The sequence below is a fragment of the Anolis sagrei genome, chromosome 1 (genome assembly GCF_037176765.1).
Source record: "Anolis sagrei isolate rAnoSag1 chromosome 1, rAnoSag1.mat, whole genome shotgun sequence".
Taxonomy (NCBI): domain Eukaryota; kingdom Metazoa; phylum Chordata; class Lepidosauria; order Squamata; family Dactyloidae; genus Anolis; species Anolis sagrei.
This window is the reverse complement of record NC_090021.1, coordinates 237,575,010-237,588,736: the sequence shown is the minus strand read 5'-3', so window position 1 is coordinate 237,588,736 and position 13,727 is coordinate 237,575,010. Positions and strand designations below refer to the sequence as shown.

The following is a 13,727-nucleotide window of genomic DNA, read 5'->3' as shown; positions in this document are numbered from 1 at the left end:
TTCCAAACTCTTATGTAATTGTTTTGCAGGAGCTGTGAATTTTTGGGTGTGATGATAATTCCTAAGTATTTAAGTTTCGAGACGATTTTTATCTTGCTGTTTTCTTTAAGTTGTTCTAATTTTTTCTTTGATATATTCTTTGTTATAGCTTCAGTTTTTCCTAAATTTAGTTTGAACCCTGCCACTGTTCCATATTCTTCAATTGTCTCTAACCATTTATTCAAATTTTTGTTTGGTTCTTCGATAATACAAATTAAATCGTCTGCGGATGCCCTACACTTGTAGGAATACCCATTTATTCTTGCTCCCCTAAGTTCCTCGTTGTCTCTTATACTATTTAATAGTACTTCTAGTGTTAAAATAAATATTAGGGGAGACAAGGGGCATCCTTGTCTCGTTCCTTTCCGTATTTCAATTTCCCTGCTTTCCTGTCCGTTTATTACTATTCTTGAGTACTGTGTTTTGTATATTGCCTCAATTGAGTTTATTATATAAAATCCTAAGTCCATTTCTCTGAAAAGTAATTTTTAAAAAATCCAGTTTATTTTGTCAAACGCTTTTTCCGCGTCGATTGCGAGGAACATCACTTCTTTTTGTATGTGTTTTTCGTAATATTCAATAAGGTCTATTATCGTTCTTACATTTTCACATTGATTTCTCCCCGGAAGGAAACCCGTTTGTTCCTCTTTGATCCAATTTACAAGGAATTTTTAAAATCTTTCCGCTAGTATGTTGCTAAAGAGTTTGTAATCTAGATTTAGGAGTGATATTGGCCTATAATTTTCTACTTTCTCCGGATCTTTGTTTTCCTTCGGTATCACACATATATTGGCTTGTTTCCAAGTGGGGGGGATCTCTTTAGTTTCTCTAATTTCATTCATTACTTTTTTTAGGTACGGTGTTATTTCTTTTTGTAATTTTTTATAGTATATTGCTGTATACCCGTCTGGGCCCGGTGCCTTATTTAATCTCAGGTTTTTTATTGCTTTCTGTATTTCCGCCCCGGATATCTCCCCGTTGAGTGCCTCCCTTTCTTTTTCTGAAATCTTTTGGATTTTCCTCTTTGCTAAATAGTCCATAATTTTTTCATTTTTTATTTGTTCATCCTGGTATAGTGTCTTATAGTATTTCTCAAATTTTTTTCGCACTTCTCCTTCTTCTGTTACTTCTTCTCATTCATTCTTATTCTTGTAATAATTCTCGCTTCTCTCTTCCTTCTTAATCTTCTTACCAACCAGATCCCCGGTTTATTCGCGTTTTGAAAATAATCAGCTTTTATATACTTCAGGTTTTTAGCTCTCTCTTCTAGCTCTAGATATTCTTTCTCTTTCTGTAATTTAGCTATATTGTCCGAAGCCGTCTTGTTTCTTGGATTTTCTTTTAATTTCCTCTCTTCCATTTCTATTTTGTCCATTAGCTCTCTCTGTTTCTCTATTTTTTCCCTTTTTTTCCTTGCTTTTAGTTGTATAAAATATCCGCGCATAACTGCTTTACCCGCTTCCCACAAGGTGAATATGCTTGTTTTGTCAGTATCATTTTCCTCGAAATATGTTTTCAACTTGTCTTTGCATCTCCTGATGTCTTCGTCCTTCAGTAATAGATTGTCTTCTAGTTTCCATTTCCAATCTTTTCTCCCTTCCCTAACTTCCATCATTAATGGGCAGTGGTCTGACTCTGTTCTTGCTAGAATCTTTATGCTTTTCACCTTGGGCAAGAGGGATGCAGATGCCCAGATCATGTCTATTCTCGACCAAGACTTATGTCTGGCCGAGAAGTAAGTATAGTCCTGCTCATTTTCGTTATTATGTCTCCATACATCTTTCATTTTCATTTCTTCTAGCAAGTTTAATAGTGTCTTTGGCATGTTTCCTGATGTTTTCTTTTCTTTTCCTGTTTGTTTGGTATCGTTTGGATTGGTCGTTTTGTCTCTTTTAACATCTAGTACGCAATTGAAATCTCCTAATATAATTATTTTATCAAATTCCTGTTTTATTATATTTCCTTCTAGTTCTTTTAGAAATTTTGATTTTGCCTCGTTCGGCATGTATACGTTGTAGACTTCCGGTGCGCGAAGATGGAGAGGAGTCAGGCACACTAGAGCTCCGGCGTGTGCCAGCCCAAGCCGAGAGACCGGGTAGAGCGACAGCTCCCTTCCCCGGCGTGGATTGATACGAGGGGAACAGCGGAACCGGGGATGCCGCCAATGGTCTAAAGGGGGGTCCCTTCCTCAAGAGGGGACCACCCAAAAGACCCGGTAAGGCGCCCGAGGTACGGCGGGTCTAGGCTGGGCGAGAGGGCATCAAGCCCGACCTATCCTCTACCACGCGCATTTTAGCGAAAAAGAAGCAAGAACCGAACCAAAAAGTGAGTAAGAAAAGAAAAGGATTCGGAGAGGGAGGAGGGAGACCCCTTCCATGTGAATAGAGAATGAAGGAGCGATAGAAGTGGACAAATGGAGAGAAAGAAGAGACCGGAGAAAGGAGAACCCTCGGAAATCCCCTGAGAGGGAAAGAGGGAAGGAGAAAGAGGAGAGAGAAATAAGAAGCTGGAAAGCAAAAGACACGAGAGAAAAAGAGTGCAATAACTAAATGAACGAAAGCAAGAAAACAAGCTCGAATGCTCAAATAACTAAGGAGTCTAGACAGAGTTAAACGGAAAGTAAGAGAAAATAATTAAATAATTAAATAATTAAAGGAACAAGGAACAAGGACTGACCTTGGGAAGATTGTTTTGTCTGCGGAGCCGATAGCAAGATAAGGAGGAGGCCGAGTGAGCTCTCGCGAGAAGAGGAGAGAGTCCACGTGAGAAGTCGAGGGTGCCGAGATTAGGAGGAGAAGAAAACGCGAGAAGAGAACGCAAGAGGAAACGAGAAGATAAAAGACAGCGAGAGGAAGTACGAGGACGGGAGGAAAACAGGAAGAAGGAGACAGGAAACGTAAAGGGGAAGGTAAATAAAGGCACACAAGCGGCGAAGAACGAAAGGCACGGGACAGCGAACAAAGAAAGAGAGGCCAGGCGGAGGGACGCGCAGAAGGCAAAGACAAGAAAAGAAACAAATAGAGAAGAAACTGAGTAAAAGGTAACGAAAGAACAATTTAATATACCCATCACCCATCACCCCCAAAGATTAGCATTAAACAAATAACAAAATAAAATAAAGAGAAGGCAAGACAATTTTAAAATAAAGAGAAGTGGAGAAGGCAAGACAATTTTACGAAAGCATATTGGAAGAAAGAGAGAGAGGACCCGAAGGAAGACAACAGGAAGGAAAACAGACAAAGAGACAACGTACAACATCGCCACAAAAGGAAGATCTAGACCCAAGAAATTACAGATTAGACTTGACAAGGACAACAGGAACAGACCTAAGAACGGAACCTATGTTTGAAGAAGCCTCTGGAAAACTGGAAAACAGGGAAGAAGAAAAAGAAAAACTAGAACAACAGCAAGAAGAAGGAGAACTAGAAAGACAACAAGAAAGTACCTGCTGATATGTGTGCCAGCTTAAAGTTTTACTGTAATAATGTTAACGGACTGAACTCGGGAAATAAAAGAAATAAAGTTTTTGAGAATTTAAGAAAAAAAATTGCCAGATAATTGCTTTACAGGAAACTCATATCACCCATAAACACATAGCGTATCTGGAAAATAAAAAACTAGGTAAGGTATATCAAGCATCGGCTTCAGTAAAAAAGAGGGGGGTAGTAACATATATAAAAGAAAATATAAATTCAGAACTGGCCTTTAAAGATCAAGAGGGCAGAATGCTGGGGTATTAATCACATGGCACAACACTAAAATATTGGTCCTGTTACATTTGTGTGGCATATCTGCAAACTGCAACCAACACACTAACATGTTGTGACACACAGTTTGGAAGTTCTGTTAGATTAGGCACCTAGGTCCCTTCTACACTGCCCTATATCCCAGGATCTGATCCCAGATTATCAGGCAGTGGAAACTCATTTAATCCAGTTTAAAGCAAATAATCTGGGATCAGATCCTGGGGTACACGGCAGTGTAGAAGGGGCTCTAATCATATGCCTATTGCTATAGGAATGAAGAATCCCTACTGGCTATACCAGTTAACTCCAGAAATAAATGTAAAATATTGGTAGCATGCAATGCCTTATAGTGTTGTGGATGATAGGAGAGATAATACCAAGAGGCAGAAAAGTATGGTTTTATTTTCAGCTGAGACTCTGCTGTGGAATTTCCTCCGAAAGCAAAGCAGGGTGAGGATAAAAGCGTTGACTTTCCCTTTTATACATCTTCAAATACAGGCAAACAATGAAACATGCTCCTACATACGTTAACATCCCCCACTACGTCACTTTAGCATCATAGAAATATCAAATTAGAGCTTTCTACATGAATGGGGCATGTCTCATATCTATAGAGCAGCTTACAGTAGGTTAGAGATACTAAGATTCAGCTCACATAGATCCATCAAGGGGCCTACTTTTGACCTATCAGGACAGGGGGAGAGCACCACTTCTTTTTACCTCTATCTGTCCGTGCTGTTCCTATCTTCCCCCTAAAATGTTCATATACACCCCTCCTCTTGACTGTGCTTTGGACACAGATCTTCACAATCATTTTGTCCTGTCAGCTTGGCTACCTAATACAGAGAGAATCTGATTTTCCTACATTTCAGTGCTTCCAACATGCATACAATACATGTATAAATATCCATATTTTCAGTATCTTCACATCAATAACAATGGTTCTCAACCTGTGGGCCCACAGAAGTTTTGGCCTCCAATTCCAAGAAATCTTAACAAGCTGGTAAACTGGCTGGGATTTCTAGGCCAAAACACCTGGGGGAACCACAGGTTGAGAACCACTGCCTTATATGATTGGCCCACCACATTTGCGGCTTTGACTTTTATGGATTTATAGAGCTTTCTCCTCTGTGGCCCCCCGATTCTGGAACTCACTACCTGGAGAAATTTGGAAAGCCTCTACCCTAGAAACCTTTAAAAGGGACCTTAAAACCTGGCTCTTCCGCTGCGCCTTTGGAGAGTAGGTATACAATTCCACACTACTGCTTAGCCTCAACGTTCTGTCACTGGAGTATACGTTGTGTCGCCCCTTCCCCTTTGTGAGAAAGCTTGATTCCACAACCCCCGCTATAATGAGCCCTCCTTCGCAAATAATCTGTTTCTTTTTTATCTCGCCCGAGTTTTAATTAGTCTCTCTTTTAATCATAACATGTAGCCCACCCATTGTGATTGCACCTATTGTAATTTTATATTGTTATATATTTACATGTTTTATGCAATTATGATGTTGTTTATTGTTTGCATTTTTGGTTGTTTTTTGGTTTTATTTTATTGTAATTTGTTGTTTGGGCTTGGCCTCATGTAAGCTGTTCTGAGTCCCCACTGGGGAGATGGTGGCAGGGTATAAATAAAGATTATTATTATTGTATTGTAGAAGGCTTTCATGGCTGGAATCACTAGGTTCTTGTGGGTTTTTTCGGGCTCTAGAGCCATGTTCTAGAGGCATTTCTCCTGACGTTTCGCCTGCAGCTGTGGACAAGTCTACATAGGGACCACCAAACGCAGCGCCCAGACACGCATCAAGGAACATGAAAGGCACTGCAGACTACTTCAACCAGAGAAGTCAGCCATAGCAGAGCACCTGATGAACCAGCCTGGACACAGCATATTATTTGAGAACACAGAAATGCTGGACCACACCAACAACCACCATGTCAGACTACACAGAGAAGCCATTGAAATCCACAAGCATGTGGACAATTTCAACAGAAAGGAAGAGACCATGAAAATGAACAAAATCTGGCTACCAGTATTAAAAAACTCTAAAATTATAACAGCTAAACAACAGAGAGGAAAAAACCAGGCACAGATTAACACCTCCCAGCAACAGATTTTCCCAGGCTCAGGCAGGCCTTCAAATGCTAATGAATGTGATCAGCTAAACATTCACACCTAACTGCAGCAGGGAAGAGCTCCTTGCCCCACCCCAGCCATTCCACAGATATATAAACCCATTTTTCCTACTTCCAACAGACTTCACAACCTCTGAGGATGCTTGCCATAGATGCAGGCGAAACGTCAGGAGAAATGCCTCTAGAACATGGCTCTATAGCCCGAAAAAAACCCACAAGAACCTATTATTATTATTGACAGACTTTATCAAAATATTATCTCAAGGAATTCCAAGTTTTCCAGTGGGTCCTTGGCCCCTTCTACACTGCCATATAAAACTGAGATTATCTGCTTTGAACTGGATTATATGGCAGTGTAGAAGGGGGCCAATGTCAACTTCCTTCAGTCACAATGGAGGACCCTGAGATTCCCAGAGAGGTGTTCTCTTAGGTAAGAAAAGTAATTTCTTTATAGGGAATGTTTCGCTTTCTCAAGGACCCCATGCTCCTAATCCCAGCAAATATAGAGGGCTGACTGCACAACAAAAGGCCAAATTATCTTTAGGAATATTTCTGGCTTGTCAACCTGCATTTTAGCTGAGAATATTTCTTCTTTGTTTTTTTAATAGTGTTTTGTTTTATCTCACAGTTTTAACCTTCTTGTACTGTTCTGTCGCCTCTGGGCCTATAGCTAGTTGACTTTAGATATAGGATGTGTAACCTTTACCCAGCGGGAAGCCAGGGGCCCTAGGAAAAGTTCTCAGAGGCTTCCTTTACAAGAGGAATCTTCAAATGGCTTAAAAGGTACAACAAAGTCTTTTATTAATGAATCAAACAGGAATTGTAAAGCTTTCTTGGTAAAGTATAAGTTCTCTCAAACTTGTCCACAGGGAACAGGCACTAGCTTCAATAACTTTCTTCAAAGGAAAATTCCCCTATTTAACTTCTCCCAAGGCTAACTAAAATCCAACCCTCACTGGTGTGGGCTCCTCTGCCAGGCCGAACTCCTTCACTGAGAGGACCTACCAGACAGGCAATGGATGTTCTTTAGAGTTTAAGGCTGTCTTCCTGGAAACTCCCAAGGCTGTAGGAAGGAATCCCTGGAGTTCTTAGGAGACTCTTAAAGCTGTGGGAATGCTTCCCTGGCATTCTTTCCCTGGAGCTCTTAAAGGCTGAAGCCTTTGTACAGGGGACGTAAACACATCCTATACATTGGCTAACCTTGCTGTGACTAACGTGAAAAGGCTCCCTTCCCTCCAAAGCCTAGAAAGGGGGTGGAACCAGGGAACCCAATGATAATTGACAGGTGGCTTGCTCCATGAATGCAGCCAAAAGCCACCTATCTGCAGAGTCCCTGAAACTTAGAACTATAAACAAACACTCAGTGCAAAGCACAAAATTGGAGCTCCTGGAACAGCTGTTCCAGAACATGTATCCTGCCTCAAGCCACAAGGTGATTGTCAGATCCCAATGCCATCAGGAAAAAAAAAATCACTATTGACTGTGCCAGAGTTTGTAGATTTTCATTTGGCAGCAAGGAATTGAAGTGTCTTCTTCCCAATGGCACCCAAAGCACAGAACAATCTCCCCTATGTATACCACCAAGTCTCAGTGCTGGCTTACTTTCAGTATTTCCTCCAAATGTAACAAGTGACGAGGAAGTGAATTGTGATAAGGAGGGACACACAAACTGCAACTTCTCTTGAACACCCATATAGTAACCACTGTAACAGCAAATTGGCTGGAGTTCTTTATTTAGCAACAAACCAACCCCCTACTTCAGCAGAAGCACTCCCCTTCCAGTTAAGGAGCAGGCAAGCACAACTTGTATATTTTATAGAAAACTTTATACAGCACTATTTACAAAAGTCTAGCAGAAGTTCTTGACTCTCTTCATTCAGCCTTTCTTTCCAACACATTATACCCCCAGTCAGTTTATATCGTCTTCATTATTTATTTATTGACCGTATTTATACCTTTCTCAACCCTGCAGGGGACTCAAGGCGGCTTACAGAGAGGCAATTATTCAATGCCTTAAAGCACATACAATTCCAAAATGTTAAAATACATATTAAATATTTAAAAACATTTCATTTCATATTAAAATCATTCCATCCTTAATTGTAGTCCAAGCCAATCCATAGTCATTGCACATATTCCAAATCTGTTATTGCTCTGCACTATTCTCCGAAAGCCTGATCACACAGCCAAATATTTACCTTCCTTCTGAAGGCAAGGAGAGAGGGGGCTGATCGATTGTCACTGGGGAGGGAGCTCCATAGCCAAGGAGCCACAACTGAGAAGGCCCTTTCTCTCGTCCCCACCAGTCACATTTGCAAGGGGGCTGAGACTGAGGGCAGGGCCTCCCCAGACGATCTCCCAGGTGGGTTTATAGGGGGAGATTCATTCGGACAGGTAGGCTGGGAACATTTTGGGGAGTGGTTCTCAACCTGTGGGTCCCTAGGTGTTTTGGCCTACAACTCCCAGAAATCCCAGGCGGTTTACCAGCTGTTAGGATTTCTGGGAGTTGAAGGCCAAAACATCTGGGGACCCACAGGTTGGGAACCACTGGTTTAGGGCTTTATAGACTAAAGCCAGCACTTTGAATTGTTCTCAAAAGCAGACTGGCAGCCAGTGGAGCTGACGTAACAGGAGAGTTATTTGCTCCCTGTACCTCGCTCCGGTGAGCAATCTGGGTGCCGCCCATTGGACCATTTGAACAGTCTTCAAAGGCAACCCTATGTAGACCATGTTTGCACTAGTCTATACAGCAGGGGTCCTCAAACGTTTTAAACAGAGAGCCAGGTCACAATCCCTCAAACTGTTAGGAGGGCCTGATTATAATTTGAAAAAAACATGAATGAACTCCTATGTGAACCACACATATCTTATTTGTAGTGCAAAAGACACTTAAAAACAATACAATAATTAAACTGAAGAACAATTTTAATAAATATTAACTTATTAGTATTTCAGTGGGAAGTGTGGGCCTACTTTGGGCTGATGAGATAGGATTGTTGTTGTTGTTGTGTGCTTTCAAGTCGTTTCAGACTTAGGCTGACCCTGAGCAAGGGCCAGGTAAATGACCTTGAAGGTCCGCATCCAACCCCTTAGTCTTAGTTTGAGGACCTCTGCTATACAGGATGTAACAAGAGCGTGGACCTTAAGCTTCTCTGTATCTGCATCTCCATCAGCTCAACACTCTGGCAACAGCACCTCACCACGACATCTCCAGAAACTCCTCCCAACACATGTAACAGAGAAGCTTGTGCTTCTTTATTACTCTTTCAAGTTATCCCACCTTGGCTGTAAATTACTCAAGACTAACCGAGTGATTAAGTCCTTAATTCTTGCTGCTGGAATGGTACTGAGACTTATACTCACTTATTGTTACTTTAAAGGTAAAAGTTTTCCTCTTGACATTAAGTCTAGTCATGTCTGACTCTGCGAGGGTGGTGCTCATCTCAATTTCTAAGCCAAAGAGCCGGCATTGTCCATAGACACCTCCAAGATCATGTGGCCAGTATGACTGCATGGAGTCCCATTACCTTCCCGCCCAAGTGGTACGTACTGATCTACTCACATTTGCATGTCTTTGACCTGCTAGGTTGGCAGAAGCTGGGCCTAACAGTGGGAGAAGATGGGGCAATGCTGACAGGGGATAGGGAAAAGGCAGAACTACTTAATGCCTTCTTTGCCTCGGTCTTCTCACAAAAAGAGAGTCTTCAACCTCAGCAAGATGGAGTGGATGAGGGATTGGAGGACATCCAACCCCAAATTGGGAAAGAAGTCGTCCAGGAATACCTGGCCGCTCTTAATGAGTTCAAGTCCCCAGGGCCAGATCAACTACACCCCAGAGTATTGAAGGAACTAGCGGAAGTCATTTCGGAACCACTGGCAACCATCTTTGAGAGTTCTTGGAGAACGGGAGAAGTTCCAGCAGATTGGAGGAGGGCCAATGTGGTCCCAATCTTCAAGAAGGGAAAAAAGGATGACCCAAACAACTACCGTCCGGTCAGCCTCACGTCGATACCGGGCAAGATTTTGGAAAAGATTGTTAAGGAAGCGGTCTGCAAACACTTAGAAACAAATGCAGTCATCACTAATAGTCAACATGGATTTATCAAAAACAAGTCATGCCAGACTAATCTGATCTCTTTCTTCGATAGAGTTACAAGCTGGGTAGATGCGGGGAATGCCGTGGATGTAGCGTACCTGGATTTCAGTAAGGCCTTCGACAAGGTCCCCCATGACCTTCTGGCAAGGAAACTAGTCCAATGTGGGCTAGGCAAAACTACGGTGAGGTGGATCTGTAATTGGTTAAGTGGACGAACACAGAGAGTGCTCACTAATGCTTCCTCCTCATCTTGGAAAGAAGTGACAAGTGGAGTGCCGCAGGGTTCCGTCCTGGGCCCGGTCCTGTTCAACATCTTTATTAATGACTTAGATGAAGGGCTAGAAGGCATGATCATCAAGTTTGCAGACGACACCAAATTGGGAGGGATAGCCAATGGTCCAGAGGACAGGAGCAGAATTCAAAACGATCTTGACAGATTAGAGAGATGGGCCAAAACTAACAAAATGAAGTTCAACAGTGACAAATGCAAGATACTCCACTTTGGCAGAAAAAATGAAATGCAAAGATACAGAATGGGGGACGCCTGGCTCGAGAGCAGTACGTGTGAAAAAGATCTTGGAGTCCTCATGGACAACAAGTTAAACATGAGCCAACAATGTGATGTGGCGGCAAAAAAAGCCAATGGGATTTTGGCCTGCATCAATAGGAGCATAGTGTCTAGATCTAAGGAAGTAATGCTACCCCTCTATTCTGCTTTAGTTAGACCACATCTGGAATATTGTGTCCAATTCTGGGCACCACAGTTCAAGAGAGATATTGACAAGCTGGAATGTGTCCAGAGGAGGGCGACTAAAATGATCAAGGGTCTGGAGAACAAGCCCTATGAGGAGCGGCTTGGGGAACTGGGCATGTTTAGCCTGAAGAAGAGAAGGCTGAGAGGAGATATGATAGCCATGTACAAATATGTGAGAGGAAGCCACAGGGAGGAGGGAGCAAGCTTGTTTTCTGCTTCCTTGGAGACTAGGACGCGGAACAATGGCTTCAAACTACAAGAGAGGAGATTCCATCTGAACATTAGGAAGAACTTCCTGACTGTGAGAGCCGTTCAGCAGTGGAACTCTCTGCCCCGGAGTGTGGTGGAGGCTCCCTCTTTGGAAGCTTTTAAGCAGAGGCTGGATGGCCATCTGTCAGGGGTGATTTGAATGCAATATTCCTGCTTCTTGGCAGGGGGTTGGACTGGATGGCCCATGAGGTCTCTTCCAACTCTTTGATTCTATGAGCTCACCACGCTCCCTGGATTTGAACCGCCAACCTTTCGGTCAACAAGCTTTAATCCGCTGCGCCACCAGGGCCTCACTTTAGAAATGATATAATACTCCAAACCTCTGACAGTCACAATAACAACACGCTGAGCATCCCTTAGCCAAAATGTTGGGGCCAGATGTGTTTTTAACATCGGAAAACCAAGGGCTGGCTGGCTATCTCATGCATCAAATTCTGGAGTATTTCAGACCTGGAAGATGGGAGGGGTTCAACTGAACATATTGGGGGGCAATCTATAGGGTGGGCATCTCTTACCCAGAAACTCCAAAGGCTTTGAAATCATCCAACCAGGAGAATAAGGTTTGTTCTCTTTGTTTTGGGATGGTTCAATATACTCAAAATGTTTCATGCACAGAACTATTAAAAACATTGTGTATGAAATAATTGCGTGTATACCAGGCCTGGGCCAACTTGGGCCCTGCAGATGATTTGGACTCCAACTCCCACCATTCCTAAGTCCAAATCACCTGCAGGGCCCAAGTTGGCCCAGGCCTGGTGTATACACTTCCAAATAACCCAGTTCATAGAACCATAGAATCAAAGAGCTGGAAGAGACCTCATGGGCCATCCAGTCCAACCCTCTTCCAAGAAGCATGAATATTGCATTCAAATCATCCCTGACAGATGGCCATCCAGCCTCTGTTTAAAAGCTTCCACACTCCGGGGCGGAGGCTCCTTCTTTGGAAGCTTTTAAGCAGAGGCTGGATGGCCATCTGTCAGGGGTGATTTGAATGCAATATTCCTGCTTCTTGGCAGGGGGTTGGACTGGATGGCCCATCAGGTCTCTTCCAGCTCTGATTCCCTGTGCACGAAGGGAAGGATGCGAGGCGGAGGCGGGCGACCCTTAAGGCCACGCAGCCCGCCTTCTCCCGATCCAGGACTTACCCTTTGTGCTCCCCGCCATTGCTGCTTGGGGAATACAGCCAGCTCCGGAGCCAACACTTCCGCAGCCAACTGTTAACGACGACCCGCGCTCTCAACGCCTGCAACCCAGGCTTGCCGCCGTTCAAATATTTTATTTTCAAACTACGTCACAACCCGCGGTCCAATCAGCAGCGCGCGCCTCCCGAACGGGGACAGCCATTGGCTGAGACGCAGCTGCCCAGGTGGACGGAGGGAAGGGCAAACCCGGGGTCACACGAGACTTCAAAGCGAGAGTGCATCCCTCCTGCAGAATCTTGGGGATTGTAGTTTAGGGGAGGGGACTTCAAAATGCTCAGCCAGGGGGGTTCCTGGGCCTCACTAAACTACAAGCCCCAGGACTCTGCAGGAAGGAGGCAACCACAGGATTTAATACTGTTGTTGAAGCCGGAATTACTGAGTTTTCCGGGCTGTTTGGCTATGTTCCAGACGCATTCTCTCCTGACGTTTCGCCCACATCTATGACAGGCATACTCAGAGGTTGTGAGATCTGTTTGAAACTAGACAAATGGGATTTATATATCTGCGGAATGTCCAGGGTAGGAGAATGAACTCTTGTCTGCTTGAGGCAAGTGTGAATGTGGCAACTGGCCACCTTGATTATCATTTAATGGCCCTGTAGCTCCAACGCCTGGCTGGTTGCTGCCTGGGGGCTCCTTTGTTGGGAGGTGTTAGCTCCTCGGACTACACAGAGAAGCCATTAAAATTGACAAACCTGGACAATTTCAACAGAAAGGAGGAAACCATGAAAATGAACAAAATCTGGCTACCAGTATTTAAAAACTCTAAAATCAAAACAGTAAATAAAGAGCAATCCTCAAAAACAGGGGAATTCCAGACAAGAATAAATCAGGGCCAACTAATCACCTCCCAACAAAGGATTCCCCAGGCAGTAAGCAGCCAGACCTTGAAGCTGCAAGGCCATTAAATGTTAATCAAGGTGGCCAATTGCAACATTCACACTTGCCTCAAGCAGACAATTATTATTATTTATTATTATTATTATTTCAGATACTTGTACCCCGCCCTTCTCAACCCCCAGGGGGAGACTCAGGGCAGCTTCCAGCCAGCAACAATTCAATGTCTCCAATGTACACATAATAAAATTATATAAATAAAAATGTAATGTTCGTTTGTGGGGTTAACATAACTCAAAATACACTAGACGAATTGACACCAAATTTGGACACAATATACATATCAGGCCAATGAGTGACCATCACTCATTAAAAAACTGAAAAGCAAAGCAGAAGAGACACATATATACATAAATATATACACATATATACATAAATATATACACACACAAAATACATATACACAGACTGGTCCACAGCAACTCGTGGCAGGGGACAGCAAGTACATAATAAAATCCAGTAATTACATTCATTTAAAGTATTAAATCTCATTAATTAATTAAAATCTGTTTCTGTTTAAAAAACAGCCTGGTGGCTGTTCTTTCTCCCACCCTGGACTTTCCACAAATATGTAAACTCCACTTGCCTAGTT

The 13,727-nt window shown here is 43.0% G+C and overlaps 1 protein-coding gene across 1 annotated transcript in view; it reads right to left on the bottom strand.

Annotated features, from left to right (window-relative positions):
• The window catches only part of INCENP (inner centromere protein), a 34,312-nt gene extending 22,005 nt beyond the window's left edge, over positions 1–12,307 (bottom strand). The window contains exon 1 of the mRNA XM_060770474.2: positions 12,183–12,307. Within this exon, the coding sequence (XP_060626457.2) occupies positions 12,183–12,201 (19 nt within the window). The 5' untranslated portion in view covers positions 12,202–12,307. The remainder of the gene's footprint in view (positions 1–12,182) is intronic.
• Positions 12,308–13,727: the final 1,420 nt, after the last annotated feature.